Source organism: Mastomys coucha, unplaced genomic scaffold (assembly GCF_008632895.1).
Source record: "Mastomys coucha isolate ucsf_1 unplaced genomic scaffold, UCSF_Mcou_1 pScaffold5, whole genome shotgun sequence".
Taxonomy (NCBI): Eukaryota; Metazoa; Chordata; class Mammalia; order Rodentia; family Muridae; genus Mastomys; species Mastomys coucha.
The window spans coordinates 45,056,934-45,071,343 of NW_022196911.1; the positions used below are offsets into that span (position 1 = coordinate 45,056,934).

General features: G+C 47.0%; 1 protein-coding gene across 4 annotated transcripts in view; it reads left to right on the forward strand.

The window, feature by feature from the left end:
- Rasgef1c (RasGEF domain family member 1C) overlaps positions 1–7,319 on the forward strand; it is a 76,594-nt gene extending 69,275 nt beyond the window's left edge. For all 4 annotated transcript variants that reach the window (XM_031353107.1, XM_031353105.1, XM_031353106.1 and 1 more), the window contains 3 exons: positions 2,434–2,557; positions 5,522–5,594; positions 6,590–7,319. In XM_031353107.1, coding sequence (XP_031208967.1) covers positions 2,434–2,557; positions 5,522–5,594; positions 6,590–6,614 — 222 coding nt within the window. In that variant the 3' untranslated portion in view covers positions 6,615–7,319. The remainder of the gene's footprint in view (positions 1–2,433; positions 2,558–5,521; positions 5,595–6,589) is intronic.
- The last annotated feature ends 7,091 nt before the right edge of the window (positions 7,320–14,410 follow it).

Genomic DNA, 14,410 nt, shown 5'->3' on the forward strand with positions numbered 1-14,410 from the left:
CATGACAGTTATAAAGTAGCAATGAAGATAATTTTATGGTTGGGTGTCACACCACGTGAGGAACTGGGTTAAAGGATCGCAGCGTTTAGGAAGGTTGGGAGCCACTGATCTATAGGAAGCTCATTCCCTTACTTCTATAAACGGGGCCACACAGAGGTCTTAGAGGCTGTCAAGAACTCTGTGAGTGTCCCCAGCTGACAAGGACTGCAACACAGGTCTGGGCTCTTTGGCCTACAACTGGCGTCTGCACAGATCACAGGTGACCCACAGGCCTGGTCGTCCCAAAGGACTGTCCAGCCCAGCATGTGGTCCCAGGGTCTTATTGAGGAGCTAGATAGATAAGACCTCAGGGGCCCCGGAGCCTGGGATGGGGTTTTTTATGTGACCCTGACATATAGCTGAGAGTTGGGACTCCATCATTTCCTCTTCTTGAACTGGTCCTTAGAATCAGAGCTGTGGAAGACTGTAAGCCACTCATGTGACCACACACTGAGGGAGCAGGTGGTAGGGAATAGACCTGGTGGTGGTAGGGGATAGACCTGGCTACCAGGGCTGATTTGTGGGATCAAAAACAAGGCAGGATCTCCAGCCCGGGCATGGCTTTGGGCTGTGTCTGACCTTCTTTGCTGTATCTGTGATCAAATACGCTGACAGAAACAAAAGAGAAGAGGTTTGTTTTGGCTTATGGTTCCAAGGGGATGAGAGTCCGTCATTAAAGGGAAGGGATGGAGGGAGGATCGGGAAGCTGGCTGACCACATTGTATCTGCACTCAGGAAGCATCAAGTGGGACCAGGATGTCAACCCTCCAAGACCAACCCCAGTGACACACTTTCCCAGCAAATCTCCACCTCCCAAAGGTTTTATAACCTACCAGCAGCAGTCACCCACTAGAGAAGAAACCTACTGAGGGCATTTCACAGGCAAACCATAGCCTGCTGCTATGTGTTTAAAGTCCTTTTGAAAGTTGGCGTGCTTTTAAAACTTAAACACATATGTTGTCAGCCCTCTGTTTCCGTGTGTTCTGCATCGGTGGATAGAAAATATTTCTTATTTACATCCATACTGAAGACATGCAGACTGTTTTGCTTGTCACCATTCCCAGAACAATGCACACAGAATCCATTTGCATAGCATTCCATTATACTAGGTGTCGGGAGGAACCTGGAGATGCTTTAAAGCATGCAAGAGGAGCTATCTCTGTTATGTGGAAATAATATACCGTCTCAAAGGGGGACCAGAGCCTCTGTGGTTTGGGGTATCTTGGTTGGGGTAAAGGGATCCTAGAATTGATTGCTTGTGCATATTAAAAGATGATTCTAAGCTACACGGCAGTGGTGCACACCTTTAATCTCAGCACTCAGGAGGTAGAGGCAGGCAGATTTCTGTGAGTTTGAGGCCACCCTAGTCTACAGATCGAGTTCCAGGGTAGTCAGAGCTATGCAGAGAAACCCAGTCTCAAAATAGCAACAACAACAAAAAATGATTCTATTTTAAAATACACTTAAGAGAATTTACTTAGGACTGTTGAGACGGCTCAGTGGATGAGGGTGCTTGCTGCCAAGCCTGAGTTCATGAGTTCTGTCTCTAGGATCTACATGGTAGGAAGATAGAACTGATTCCTGCAAGCTGTCCTTTGACCTCCACCTGTGCACCAATGTACGAATATGCCTACACATATGTGTACTATAAAATGTCACAGATTTTAAAAAAGAATTTACTTGGGCTTCGCAGATAAAGCAACCCCAGTTCAGTTCTCAGCACCATGTCAGGAGACTCACAACTACCTGTAACTCCAACTCCAGGGGTCCTAACACCCTCTGCTAGCCTCTGTGGGCACCCGAACTCACATACACATTCCCACATATATACTCATCATTTAAAAAAGTGCAAATCTTATACAATTTCTTAAATTTTATCTAAAGAGATTCACTGAATAGCATTTACCACCCTGTAAGTCAACCAGCTTGTGTCACTTTCCCAAAAAAAAAAAAAAAATCACAAAAAGAAATTCAAATAGAGCAATGTGCCTTCTTGCTACATTTAGGCAAAGACTGGGAGCAGCCAGGTATAGTGGCACACATCTTCAATTCATTCATTTTGGAGTCGGAGGCAGGAGGATCTCTGTGAGTTTGAAGCTAGTGTGATGTGAACAGGTAGTTCCAGGCCAGGCCTGGCTACATGGTGAGTCACTGTCTCAAATAGCTGTGGGCCAATGGCTGCCACCTCTTGATGGGGATGCTGGGAGCCTGAGGTGACAGGTGTCCCAGATTCTAAGAAGGAGAATTGGCAAGATTCTCACAGAATGCTCGGCATCCTCCCTAGGTTCTGCTGCCACCTATGGTCTCATGTTCCCTCTCAGATCTGCAAGAAGGATGATGACCAAAGGGAAGCCGCTCACCTTGCTCCATTTTATGTCTCTGTAAACCTGACAGAAATTTCTGGAACTGGCCAAGCAGGTTGGAGAATTCATTACGTGGAAACAAGTGGAATGTCCTTTCGAGCAAGATCCAAGCATCACCCATTACCTGTACACTGCCCCCATCTTCAGCGAAGACGGTAAGGTGGCCCCCTGACCTCAACACCCAGGCAGTAGGACTGTCCCATGGTCTCTTAGTCAGTCACCATGCAGGGATACCAACTCTGGTCTCAAGTAACATCTGACACATACTTGTTGGGCCCAAAGTGGAATACAGAAGGTATATTCCCTTGCCTGATGAGCCCCCAATTGCCTCCTAAGGAGCACAAGACCAACTCAACAAGTTGCAGGCTAGCTAGCACCTCAAGGACCGCTGAGCCCAGATTCCTCCCTGATCAAGGTGTGATCATTGTTGGCCATTCCAAACATGAGCAGCCTGTCCATCTGCCATGAGTGTCCTATGTTACAAGCATAAATGTGATGGTTGTCTTTCCACAGTGTCAGGATTCTGTACGATATGGGAGAATTCAAGTAGGACATAGCTTCATTTCAGCACCGACATCCGCTGGTTTCCTCGTTAATAAAAAGTTAGCAGGAGGGTGAGAACTAGGGCTCACGTGAGGAGAGCTGAGTACCAGCTTGGCTACAGGCTTTCCACGGATGGTGCATGTGTAGTGTAGTGCATGTGATACACACTGGCATGAGACATTGCTTTCTGGAAACTGTGGAACTCACGGCCTCACACACCACTGGGCAAGTGTCCTAACACTGAGCTATATACCCAGGCCTTTTTTTTACTTTTGATTTTGAGGCAGGGTCTCACTAAGTTGCCTGGGATGACTCATTTTGTAGCCCAGGCAAACCTGACCTTATTGTCCTCCTCCATTAGCCCCCAAAGTAGCTGAAATTACAGGCTTAGAGCACCAGGTCTGGCTTGTTAAACACACTGGTTTAACTGCAACAGTTTCACTTGGCAGGGGTTTATTGGGACATAACTGTGTCATAACCCAGGAAGCACCTGTCTAGACAAAGAGGTCTTGACTTTGGGTTTGCTTGTTTCGCTCTTCGTGGTTACTGAGATAATTGTTTTCTTTTGTTTGTTGGAATAGAACCTCACTGTATAGCTCAGGTTAGCCTAGAACCTACGTAGCCTGGACTGACTCCAAACTCACACTTGGGTCCCCCCCCCCCAGAATGCCCAACTGACAAAGAGTTTCTTTTAAAACCAATTATCCATTAACATTATATAACCAAGAAATTGCACTCCTGGGCATTGATTTATTTTAGATAAATGATATCCATGCTTACCCAGAAACGAACAAACAAACAAACAATCAGTATCCGTAAGTTCCCTCTGTTACAGCCTCAAACTGAAAACAACTCCAGTGTCTGTCAATGGGTGAATGGTTAAATGAACTGTGATATACCCCTACATGCCACCCATGGGTGAGTCTCCAGTCTCATTCGTGTATTCACACACACAGACGCAGATATATATTTATGTTTATATGTTATATGACTATTTATATAATTTTCTTCAAATTACTAAAGGAAGGAATGGAGAACAGATTAGTGATTGTCAGAAGTTAAGAAAAGGGAGAGCGAGCTGGGCGGTGGTGGCGCACGCCTATAATCCCAGCACTTGGGAGGCAGAGGCAGACGGATTTCTGAGTTCGAGGCCAGCCTGGTCTACAGAGTGAGCTCCAGGACAGCCAGGGCTATACAGAGAAACCCTGTCTCGGAAAGAAAAAAAAAGGGGGGAGAGCATCCAGGATGTAGCTTGATGGTCGAATGTTGCCCTGGGTTTAATCCCCAACATCACTGAAAGAAAAGAGGAGGGGGAGGAGAGGAGCAAGGCGGGAAAGGGAAAGCCGTTGGGCAATGGGGGAAGTGGCTGTGGCTCCAAAGGGGCACCTTTGCCCATGGTTGCTCTAGTCCTTATGGAAATGTCCTGTGTCTGAACTCCGCCCACGCCATTGTGCCAGTTATGGACTGACAGTAGCAGGGTACTTCAATTCATGGTGGAATTGCATGCATCCCAGCAAACCCATCCTACACTGGAAACACAATCAGTCAAAAACATATCTCCAGTTAGAGAAAGGACTGAGGACTTGAAGGGGTTTGCAACCCCATAGAAAGAACAACAATATCAACCAACCAGAGGTCCTTGGTCCTATGAAGGCTTAGTAGATGGCCTGGTGTAGGGGTATTGAAGGCGGGGAGGTGAGAGTGGGTGGGTGGGTGGAGGAACACCCTCATAGAAGCAGGAGGGGAGGGTGGGATAGAGGGTTTCCGGAAGGGGGGAAACTGGGGAAGGGGATAACATTTGAAATGTAAATAAAGAAAATATCCAATTTAAAAAAAAGAAAGAAAAGAAAAAAACAGCATCTCTAGTACCCTAGCCTACGGATTGTCACAGCTTGGTCCAGCCTGCTGCTAATGTGCTTAGGACGCTCTCAGTCATCTAACACGAAGATGGCTGTTTTCCTTTTTTTTGAGCCTTTTGTTTTTGTTTTTTGAGACAGAGTCTCACTATGTAGCCCCAGATGCCATACAACTTTTTATGTAGACCAGGCTGGCCTTGAACTCAGGGAGATCAGACTGCCTCTGTCTCCCAAGTGCTGGGATTAAAGGTGAGCCACCATTGCCTGAGATAACACAACACATTATATCACTACACGTGGAATAGCCCATGTTGTTTATTAAATACGATACACAGTATATATTGGAGTCCCATGACTGATACGAAGTGGCCGCGGTCCACAGAGAGGAGCACACTTCTTATTGCTAAGCAAGGGAAAGCTCCAAGTTCAAATTTCAGACTGTGTTATCTACTGACTGTGTCACCTTCCAGCATCATGAGCAGAAAAACTGAACATTGAACTGTCGTGAGTGAAGGACGTGCTTTGCACATGGGTGCTGCTGGGGAGTTTGGGTAGAGGGGCCATGGGATCTCTGTGTGTGATTTTTTTAAAATTGCCTGTAAACAGTGACCTCCAAATGAGACATTTAATTCACAAATAAAAAGCAGGTCAGGTTCTGGGTAAACAAGGAGTCATGGTCACCTGCCGTAAGTCTGTAATTCCACTTGTGTTTTGGTTCAGGTCTGTATTTGGCTTCCTATGAAAGCGAGAGCCCAGAGAACCAGACAGAAAAGGAGAGGTGGAAATCTCTAAGGTGGGTCTGTGTGCCGCCAGGAAGGGGCATGCAAGATGGGTGGAGGGAGATAACTGGGCTACTGGAGGCCAGGAGGAGGCTGAGGGACTTACAAGGTATTAGCTCATTAGGGTCCTCCCTGTGAGGAGGGAAGAGGAACAGGCCGGGGACAGGGGGATCGGAGCAGAACTCAAGGGCTGTGAGTATTGGAAGGAGACTGAGCCAATGACCGCTCATGCCTGGTTGCACCTCTGTGGGATGGTCAGGATGCATATCCCAGGGCCTAGACTGACTGACTGACTGACTGACTGACTTTGTTTGTTTGTTTGTTTGTTTTCGTTTTTCTTTTTTTTAAGATTTATTTTATTTATTTTATGTGTATGAGTACACTGTAGCTGTACAGATGGCTGTGAGGCATCATGTGTGTGGCTGCTCTCTGGCCCCGCTCACTCCTCTGTAATTCACTGTAGCTGTCTTCAGACGCACCAGAAGAGGGTGTCTGATCTCATTATGGGTGGCTGTGAGCCACCATGTGATTGCTGGGATCTGAACTCAGGACCTTCAGAAGAGCAGTCAGTGCTCTTACCCGCTGAGCCACCTCGCCAGCTCCCTGTTTTGGTTTTTCAAGACAGGGTTTCTCTGTGCAGCCCTGACCATTGTGGAACTCACTTTGTAGACTAAAGTTGCCTTTGCCTCCCGAGTGCTGGGATTAAAGGCATGTATCATCATTGTCTGGCTCTGGTCCGTATATTAATGCCAAAAATAACAGATATGCACATGCATACACACACACACACACACACACTCTGCATACACCACCTCCTGTTTGTTCAGCATGCTAGCACAACCAGATGGGAGTCCGAAGCAAGCAGTGAGCTTAGAGGGCTGAACTGAGCTGAAAGCGTTTGTCACCCCTCTCTGGCCACCTCTATCATGCTGAGAGGGTGGCCTCTAGTGGAAGCACTCTGGCCACAGGGAGGGTCTCACTTTATTCTCCTGTGTGTCTACATCTGCAGATCTTCTATTCTGGGGAAGACATGAGAAGCCCTGACGCAGAGGAAGAGGAAACAGACGAGCTGACAGAGGCAGTCCCAACCCTGTCACAGACAGCCCAATGGGTGGAGGTTGACGCAAAGCCTCATTACTTTGCAAACCAGATGCTGTGGCCTGGTACCTGCCACAAAGGCCACATGGGCACAGGAAACCTTTCATGGGACCTCAGCCCTGGCTGACTTGGCAGGGCCTCCAAGAGCATGGGTAACATGCCTCGGGCAAACATTGCCTTTATGACCAAGTGGGTCACATAGCCAATCTGTCCATTCTGGACAGGGACACAGCACTACCCGGATGGCTGGGTGACTGCAATCACGTGATCTTGTTGAGTGATGTGTGCTATGGAGAGTAACACCACCACCGTCTGTCACCAGGTGGCTTGGGAGCCTCTGTAACTGCAACCAGCATCACAGTGCAACATGAGATGTCCCTGCACCAGCTCCGAGCCCACTCTAGCCCCTGGCCTTCTGCTGAGGGGCCCCAGTCCTGTCCCTCCCAGCGGACCTGTTTCTGCAGTCACCATTTCCTTCTGCATCCTGCTGGTATCAGGATAGCCCTCTGGCGACAGCCGTGAAACAAGTCACTGAGACAAACCAGAGCCGTGGAGTCGGCAATGTGTATATTACAACCTGCTGCCTAGCTCCCTTGTAAACTTTAGAGTTGGAGTAAACATGTTTGTATGCCCATCCTGTACATGAGTGTCCATATGTCTGGTTCTTAGGCCCAAGATGAGCTTCAACAGAGTAGGGTGCAGGGTTCCCAGATTGTCCCCCGGAATGTATCAATACGCTTTCGGAACAGGATGTGAGACTGGAAGATGGCTCTCTCGGTGTAGTACCAGTGTGAGGACTTGAGGTTGGATCCCAGCACCTGTGTAAAAGCCAGGGTTTTGTGGAGCACATCTGTAGACCTGGTGTTGGGTGGGCAGAAATGCGCAGTTCCCTGGCACTTACTAGCCAGCTAGTGACCAGTTGCTGAGCTCAAATTTCAGCTCAAGACCCTGTCTCTGTCCCTGCCTCCTGGCCACACAGACAACTTCAGGGGCCCGTGAGGAATCCTGAGAATTCTGACAGGGTTCTGGCAGCATCCAGCCAAGATAGTCTTCTCTGTCTCCTCCAATTCATCCCCCCCAGGTCCCCTGGGGTTTGAGGAGTGCATCAGCCCTTGGGCCTTCATTTCGCCCACTGACTTATCTGCATCTTGCATCCTGAGAACGCTGCCCAAGTGTCACTGTTTATAGTGTCCATTGACACGTTCCAAAGATGGGACTTTGACAGGGTATCAGTCACTGTTTAACCGCTTGACAAAAATATTTGAAAAAGCTAACTTAATGAGGAGGTCTAGTTAGCTCACGGGACACAGCACCTGAATTGACTCAACTCTGGAAAGTTTCTTGCTGTGGCACACTGGGACAGATGAGAGTAAAGGACTGCCAGCTCTACGCAGTACCAGAGAGAGTTCCTCCCCAGAGTCACCAAGAGGCCTCATAGAGAGTGGTGTCCTTGATTGCCACAAGGATCGAATTAGGATCCTCCTTTTAAAGCTCCACGGCTCTGCTAGGAGTGGTAGCATACACCTTTAATCCTTTAATCAGGAGGCAGAGGCAGGCAGATCTCTGTGAGTTCGAGGCCAGCCTGGTCTACAGAGTGAGATCCAGGACAGCCAGGGCTACACAGAGAAATCTTGTCTCAAAAACAAAACAAAACAAAACAAAAATCTTCAAACTCTAGCCAGTACCAACATCCAGACACCAAGCTTCCAGCCCACAGAGTAGCCTAATCACAGTGGAGAGATGCCACCAAAGTTACAAATGCTTGCTGTCTGTGGTTGTCACCTCTAGTGACTTCTCTGGCCACTATGCTTAGAAACTTTTGCTGTAGAGCCATTTGAGAGAGAAAAGATTGGAAATAGACCAGCATCCATAAATAAGAATCTAGTTAACTCAGTTGTCACAGGGCCCAACCTACACAGCTGTGATTAGGGTGCTCTAGGCACTGCTTAGAAGAAATACCCATGACCCCCAACAGTGGCTGTGTTTAGCCGTACCCTACCAGCATGGCTCAGGACTCCCTCCCAAAGCCCCACCAGCATATGTTCCTACAGCAAGGTATGTACTACCAAAATAAGGAAATAAAGTCAAGTAAATGATGAGGCTCAGCGATCATGTAATCCAACACAGGAAAATGAGCATGAAGCCTTGGAGAGAGAGTGGGCTGGTAGCAAGAAAGGAGCTGGGAGACCACGGCACCAGGAGAAGCCCCAGTAGGCTGGCAGGTGAGGCACTCCCATAACTGCGGAGTGCCTCTGGGCAATAGAGATAAGGGAGAAAGGAAGTGGAGGCTTTTGTTACAAGCTTTGCAACACTGAGTTATTGCAAAGAATACTTGGACACAAACTGAATCTCTAAGCCAGATGGGGGTGTAGGCCTGTGACCTTAATATTCAGGAGGTTAGGCACAAGAATCAACAGTCCAAGGCCAGCCTGGGCTACGTACATAGCAAGACCATATCTCAAAAAAATAAACCCTTTCTCCCTCCAGTATCTTAGGGCTGGGGTATATGTCTTGGTGGTAAATGGCTAGCTTAAAGTGTTCAAAGTCCTGAGTTCAACCCACAGTGCTTCAAAAACATTCTAATCATTTGAAGTGGGGACTCCCACTTCTGATGGCCAGAACAGAGAACCAGAGCCACGTACTGTTAGGAAAAGCTCTGTGGATAAGGTCCATGGCAAAGTAACTATATATAGTGGAAATGACTTCTTCTAAATTCTCTGGAAATTATCTTAGATCAATGGAGCAACTCAAGAAAATTTACTCAGGGAAATCTGGACTTTGGAGATGCGTCAGTGCATAAAGTATTTGTTGTCCGAGCACAAGGACCTGAGTTCACATCAGCACCCATGTAAAAAGCTAGACAGAGCAGCACATATCTGTGCACACCAGCGCCAGAGAGAAAGAGACAGTCAGGTCCCAGAAGCCCACACTGATCAGCCGGTCTAGCCAAAATGATGAACTCCAGGTTCAGTGAAAGACCCTGTCTCAAAAAGAGGAAGTGGAAGCCAGGCAGTGGTGGCACAGGTCTTTAATCCCAGCACTCAGGAAGTAGAGGCAGGTGAGCTCTGAATTCGAGGCCAGCCTGATCTACGGAGTGAGTGCCAGAATAGCCAGGGCTATACAGAGAGACCATGTCTCAAAAGATCAAAACGAACAAACAAACCCTGTCTCTAAAAACCTAAATAAATAAATAGGCAAACAAACAAACAAATATAAATAAAGCAGAGAGTAACAGAAGACATCAAATATTCACATCTGGACTCCATTCTCATGTACAGGTAAGTACACCCAAACACACATATGCATACACATATATACATCACACTCACATGCACACTCACACACACAGAGAGACCAGAATGAAAAAAAGACAAGAAAATTTACTAAAACTGTGTAAGAACTATGAGTCTTGTGACATTCGAACCGCGACCACTTCCTCTCATGAGGAACAATACAAGTCAACTGCAAAGGGCACAGCCAAGAAACACAGGCCCTCCAGGATTCAACCCTACAAGAAAGACAGGCTGCCAGCCTCTCCCACTGCGAGTCCAGATCAGGGTCACTAAGGTGCAACCTTGACTGAGCACAGACGAGAGGTCCTGCACCCAGTCCCATTCACAGAGAGAAAATCATCCTCACCTCTTCCTCTGAGAGTGGCAGGAGCCCTGCTCACACTCACAGTAGCTCACCCATGTGGTGAAAATACCATGCTGTGAAGGAAGGAAGGAATGAAGGGAGGAAGGAAGGAAGGAGGGAGGGAGGGGAGGAAGGGGGAAAGGAAGGAAGGAGGGGAGGGAGGGGAAGAAGGAGGGAGAAAGGGAAGAAGGAAGGGAAGGAGGGAAGGGAGGGAGGAGGGAGGGAAGAGGGGAAGGAGGGAGGGAAGGAAGAGGGAGAGAGGGAGGAAGGGAGGGAGGGAAGAAGGAGGGAGAAAGGAGAGAGGGGAGGAAGGAGGGAGGGAGGAGAGAGGGGAGGAAGGAGGGAGGGAGGAGGGAGGGAAGGAGGAAAGAAAGAAAGAAAGAAAAAAGAAAGAAAGAAAGAAGGAAAGGGAGGAAGGAAGAAAGGAAGAAAAGAAAAGGAAGGAAGGAAGAAAGAAAGATGTCCCACCTAGTACTCAACCCCAAAAGAAAGGAGGCCACGGGCAAGCTGTAAGCAAAGACATCTCTTAAACTCTTCAAAGACTACTTCAAACCCAAGGGCACTTTCAAAACCAGTAAAGATCTCAGTAATAAGAAATTAACAGAAGGCCACAGCTACATAATCCCAATAATCACTGAAAAAAAAATGTAAGCCACAGGGAGCCCTCCCGGGATCAGAACTGCTTGCCCCTGGGCTGGAGCCTGGATTTCAGTGCACCAGTCTTTGCAGCAATCCATATCCCTGGGCATTGTTGTGAACAGTAGACTGGTTATACCTCAGTGAGCTAGGGCATAACAGCTAGATGTGATACCAGCAAAGGCAGACAGCTAACGGAGGGATGGGAGACAGTCACAGGGCTCCCTGGGCAAGCCACTGTCCTTTCAGATTAACCACATACATGCCCAGGGCCATACTCTAAATGCCCAGTGTCCAACTAAAAGTTAAAAGACATGAGTTCAAAACAAAACAAAACAGAAATACTACGACATGAATGGGTGGGGTGGGGTGGGGAGGGGCAGAGAGGGCAACAGAAACCACTGTAAGTGGAGGTGCCAGAGAGTAGCTGTCATGTATATGTTGAAATAGCCACTGGAGATCATGCTTGAGAAATAACAGAAAGTCTGATAGCAATGGTTCACCAAATATAGAATATTGACGAGCAGATAAAATTTTTTTGTTTTTTGGTTTTTTGTTTTTTTGTTTTTTGTTTTTTGAGATAGGATTTCTCTGTGTAGTCCTGGCTGTCCTGGAACTCACTCTGTAGATCAGGCTGGCCTCGAACTCAGAAATCTGCCTGCCTCTGCCTCCCAAGTGCTGGGATTAAAGGCATGTGCTACTACTCACTGCCTGGGTAAAGGAGATTTTTTTTTAAAATGTTGGTCGGGCTAGAGAGATGACTCAGAGGGTAAGAGCCCTGATTGATTTTCCAGAGGACCCCAGTTTGATTTCCGCTACCCTTATGGTGACTAACAACTGATTGTAACTCTAGTTTCAGGAAATCTGATGCCCTCTTCTGGCTTCCTCTGGTACTGCATTTAAGTAGTACAAAGATAAAAGCACCCATAAAATTACATTTTAAATTAAAACAAATGTTACTGGAGATCAGGTGATTGCTTTACAGCAGACCTGAATTGGCAAGAGAAAGAATTAGAAAGCCTGGAGTTGGAAAGATAGAAGGATACAGAGCATACTATTTGAGAAACAGGGAAAAATCAAGAATGATGAACAGAATCTCATAAGAACATATGACACCATTCACTTCCCCGGGGGAAAATATAATGGGAATAGCAGAAAGGGATAGCAAATAGCAGGAAAAATTATATCATTGTTGAAATAATAGCTGGAAACTGACAAAATTTGATGAAAATAGCACACATCTAAAAGATTCAACAAACTCCAACCAGGATAGAGCCAAAAGACAGACAGACAGACAGACAGACAGACACACGGGGAGGGGGGGACAGATGTACACAAGGAAACACGCAGACAGAGAGAGAGAGCAGACAGACACACAGAGACACCTGCATAAAGGGAGGGAGAACATAGACCACACAGGGACACATGCATAAAGAGAGACAGAGCAGAGAGGGAGCACACGGGTCATACAGGGGCACACACATACAAAGAGAGAGAGAGAGAGAACACACAGATCACACAGGCACACATGCATATACAGAGAGAGAGAAAGAGAGAGAGAGAGAGAGAGAGAGAGAGAGAGAGAGAGAACAGTGATACACAAAGAGAGCACATACAGAGATACGTACAGGAACACACACACACACACACACACTGTAGTAAAAGTACTAAACAGAAAAAGTTTTGAATGAAGCAAAATAAAAATGACTTATCATGTAATGAACCCCAATAATATACATGGCTGTGATATAATAATATTAGAGGCTGTACGGCCAGAAAGATAGGCTGAAGGATACCGGAGTTGGGGAGTGGCTCCTGGTCAAACATGTGTAGCAGTGTGAGGGTGTACTCCTCAGCTTTCTGTCACTGTGACAAAATGCCTGAACTAAATCAGCCATTAGGAGGGAATCCTTACTTTGGCTTGCCTCAGACATGGCTGCTTGGCTCCTGTAGAAAGACAGTAGGTCCCAGGGAAAGCACACAGTACACAAAACACCCCATTGCTACCCAAAAACAAAAGAGAAGAGGAAGGAGCCAGAAGTCCCAATACATCCTCTTTGCGGGCATGCAAGGACAGAGGTAGAGTTGCCTCTACCTCCCAAAGGTTCTGCCTGCAGGTTGGCAGCCAAGCCTCTGGGCCTCTGGGGATGGATATTGTGGCTTGTCGGAAAAGTCCCATGTAGACTTGCGTGGTTACCACTTGGTGATACGTTGTGGAGGTTGTGGAATCTGGGGGACTTGCTTTGAGGCTTATAGCTTGGCCTTGCTCTGGACCTCTCTCTGTTCCTACTGTGTTCCCGCCATCTCCTACGGTGGTCAGTATCCTCTCAAACCACAAGACAAAATCCTTCTTCCTCTACCTAGATATTTCATTCAGGAATTTATCCCAATGATGGAAGCCAGACAGGTAGCTGGTGTGTGCAGAGGAATCGGCTCTTGCCTTATGGGTCTTTGAGAGTTATCATGACTTGAGTGTGAGACATCCTCCCTGGGCTCATGTGTTTGAACACTTGGTTATCGGCTGGTGGTCCTAGTTAGGGAGGGTATAGAACCTTTAGAAGTGAATCCTTGGAGACAAACTTTGAACATTGAACGAGTTCTCTGCCTGAGCCTCTCCTGTCATCACCATGAACTTTACCACGTCTTCCCCATTAGGATGGAATGAGACTGGTCAGAATAAGTCTTTCTTTATGTAAGTCACTTCTGTTCCATATTTTGTCACATAGATATAGGAAATTCAGGGGCCATTGAAGAATCATGAATTCTGACAATCAGTCATTAGGAGGGAATCCTGTTATTTTGTAGAAAGATGGACCTGTGGTCAGTGTGCTAGGTTGGAAAGAAAAGGGAAAACCTAAGAACACGGTGAGGCCAGCAAGAGACAGTTGCATGAGAAGGAGACAGCAAGGCTTTAATTATTAATATTTTGTAGGGCGATGGAGGTGCATGCCTTTAATCCCAGCACTTGGGAGGCAGAGGCAGGTGGATTTCTGAGTTCGAGGCCAGCCTGGTCTACAGAGTGAGCTCCAGGACATCCAGGGCTACACAGAGAAACCCTGTCTCGAAAAGCCAAAAAACAAAAAATTATTACTATTTTATTTTTAGAGGAAATATGTTGGGTGTGCAAGTGCAGTACCCACGGGGGCCAGAAGAGGGCGACAATGCCCTAGAGCTGGAGTTACAGGATATTCCACACTGGGACCAAGGCTTTAGATCTGAAAAGATACTGCAAATTGCTTTCCCAAATAGCGATGTCTCCGTCCAGTCTCTTATAGGTGCCTTTCTGTGGAATGTCGCAGGCACCAGTCTGTTTTTTGCCAAATTTCCAATAAAGAGGCCAACCTACAAGCGGTGGCTTACAAATTGATTTTCTTTTTTCTTTTTTCCTTTTTCTTGTATTGCATTAAAATGATATCCTGATTGCTGAGGTTTGTGTGGCTTCATCAAGTCCGCGCCCATT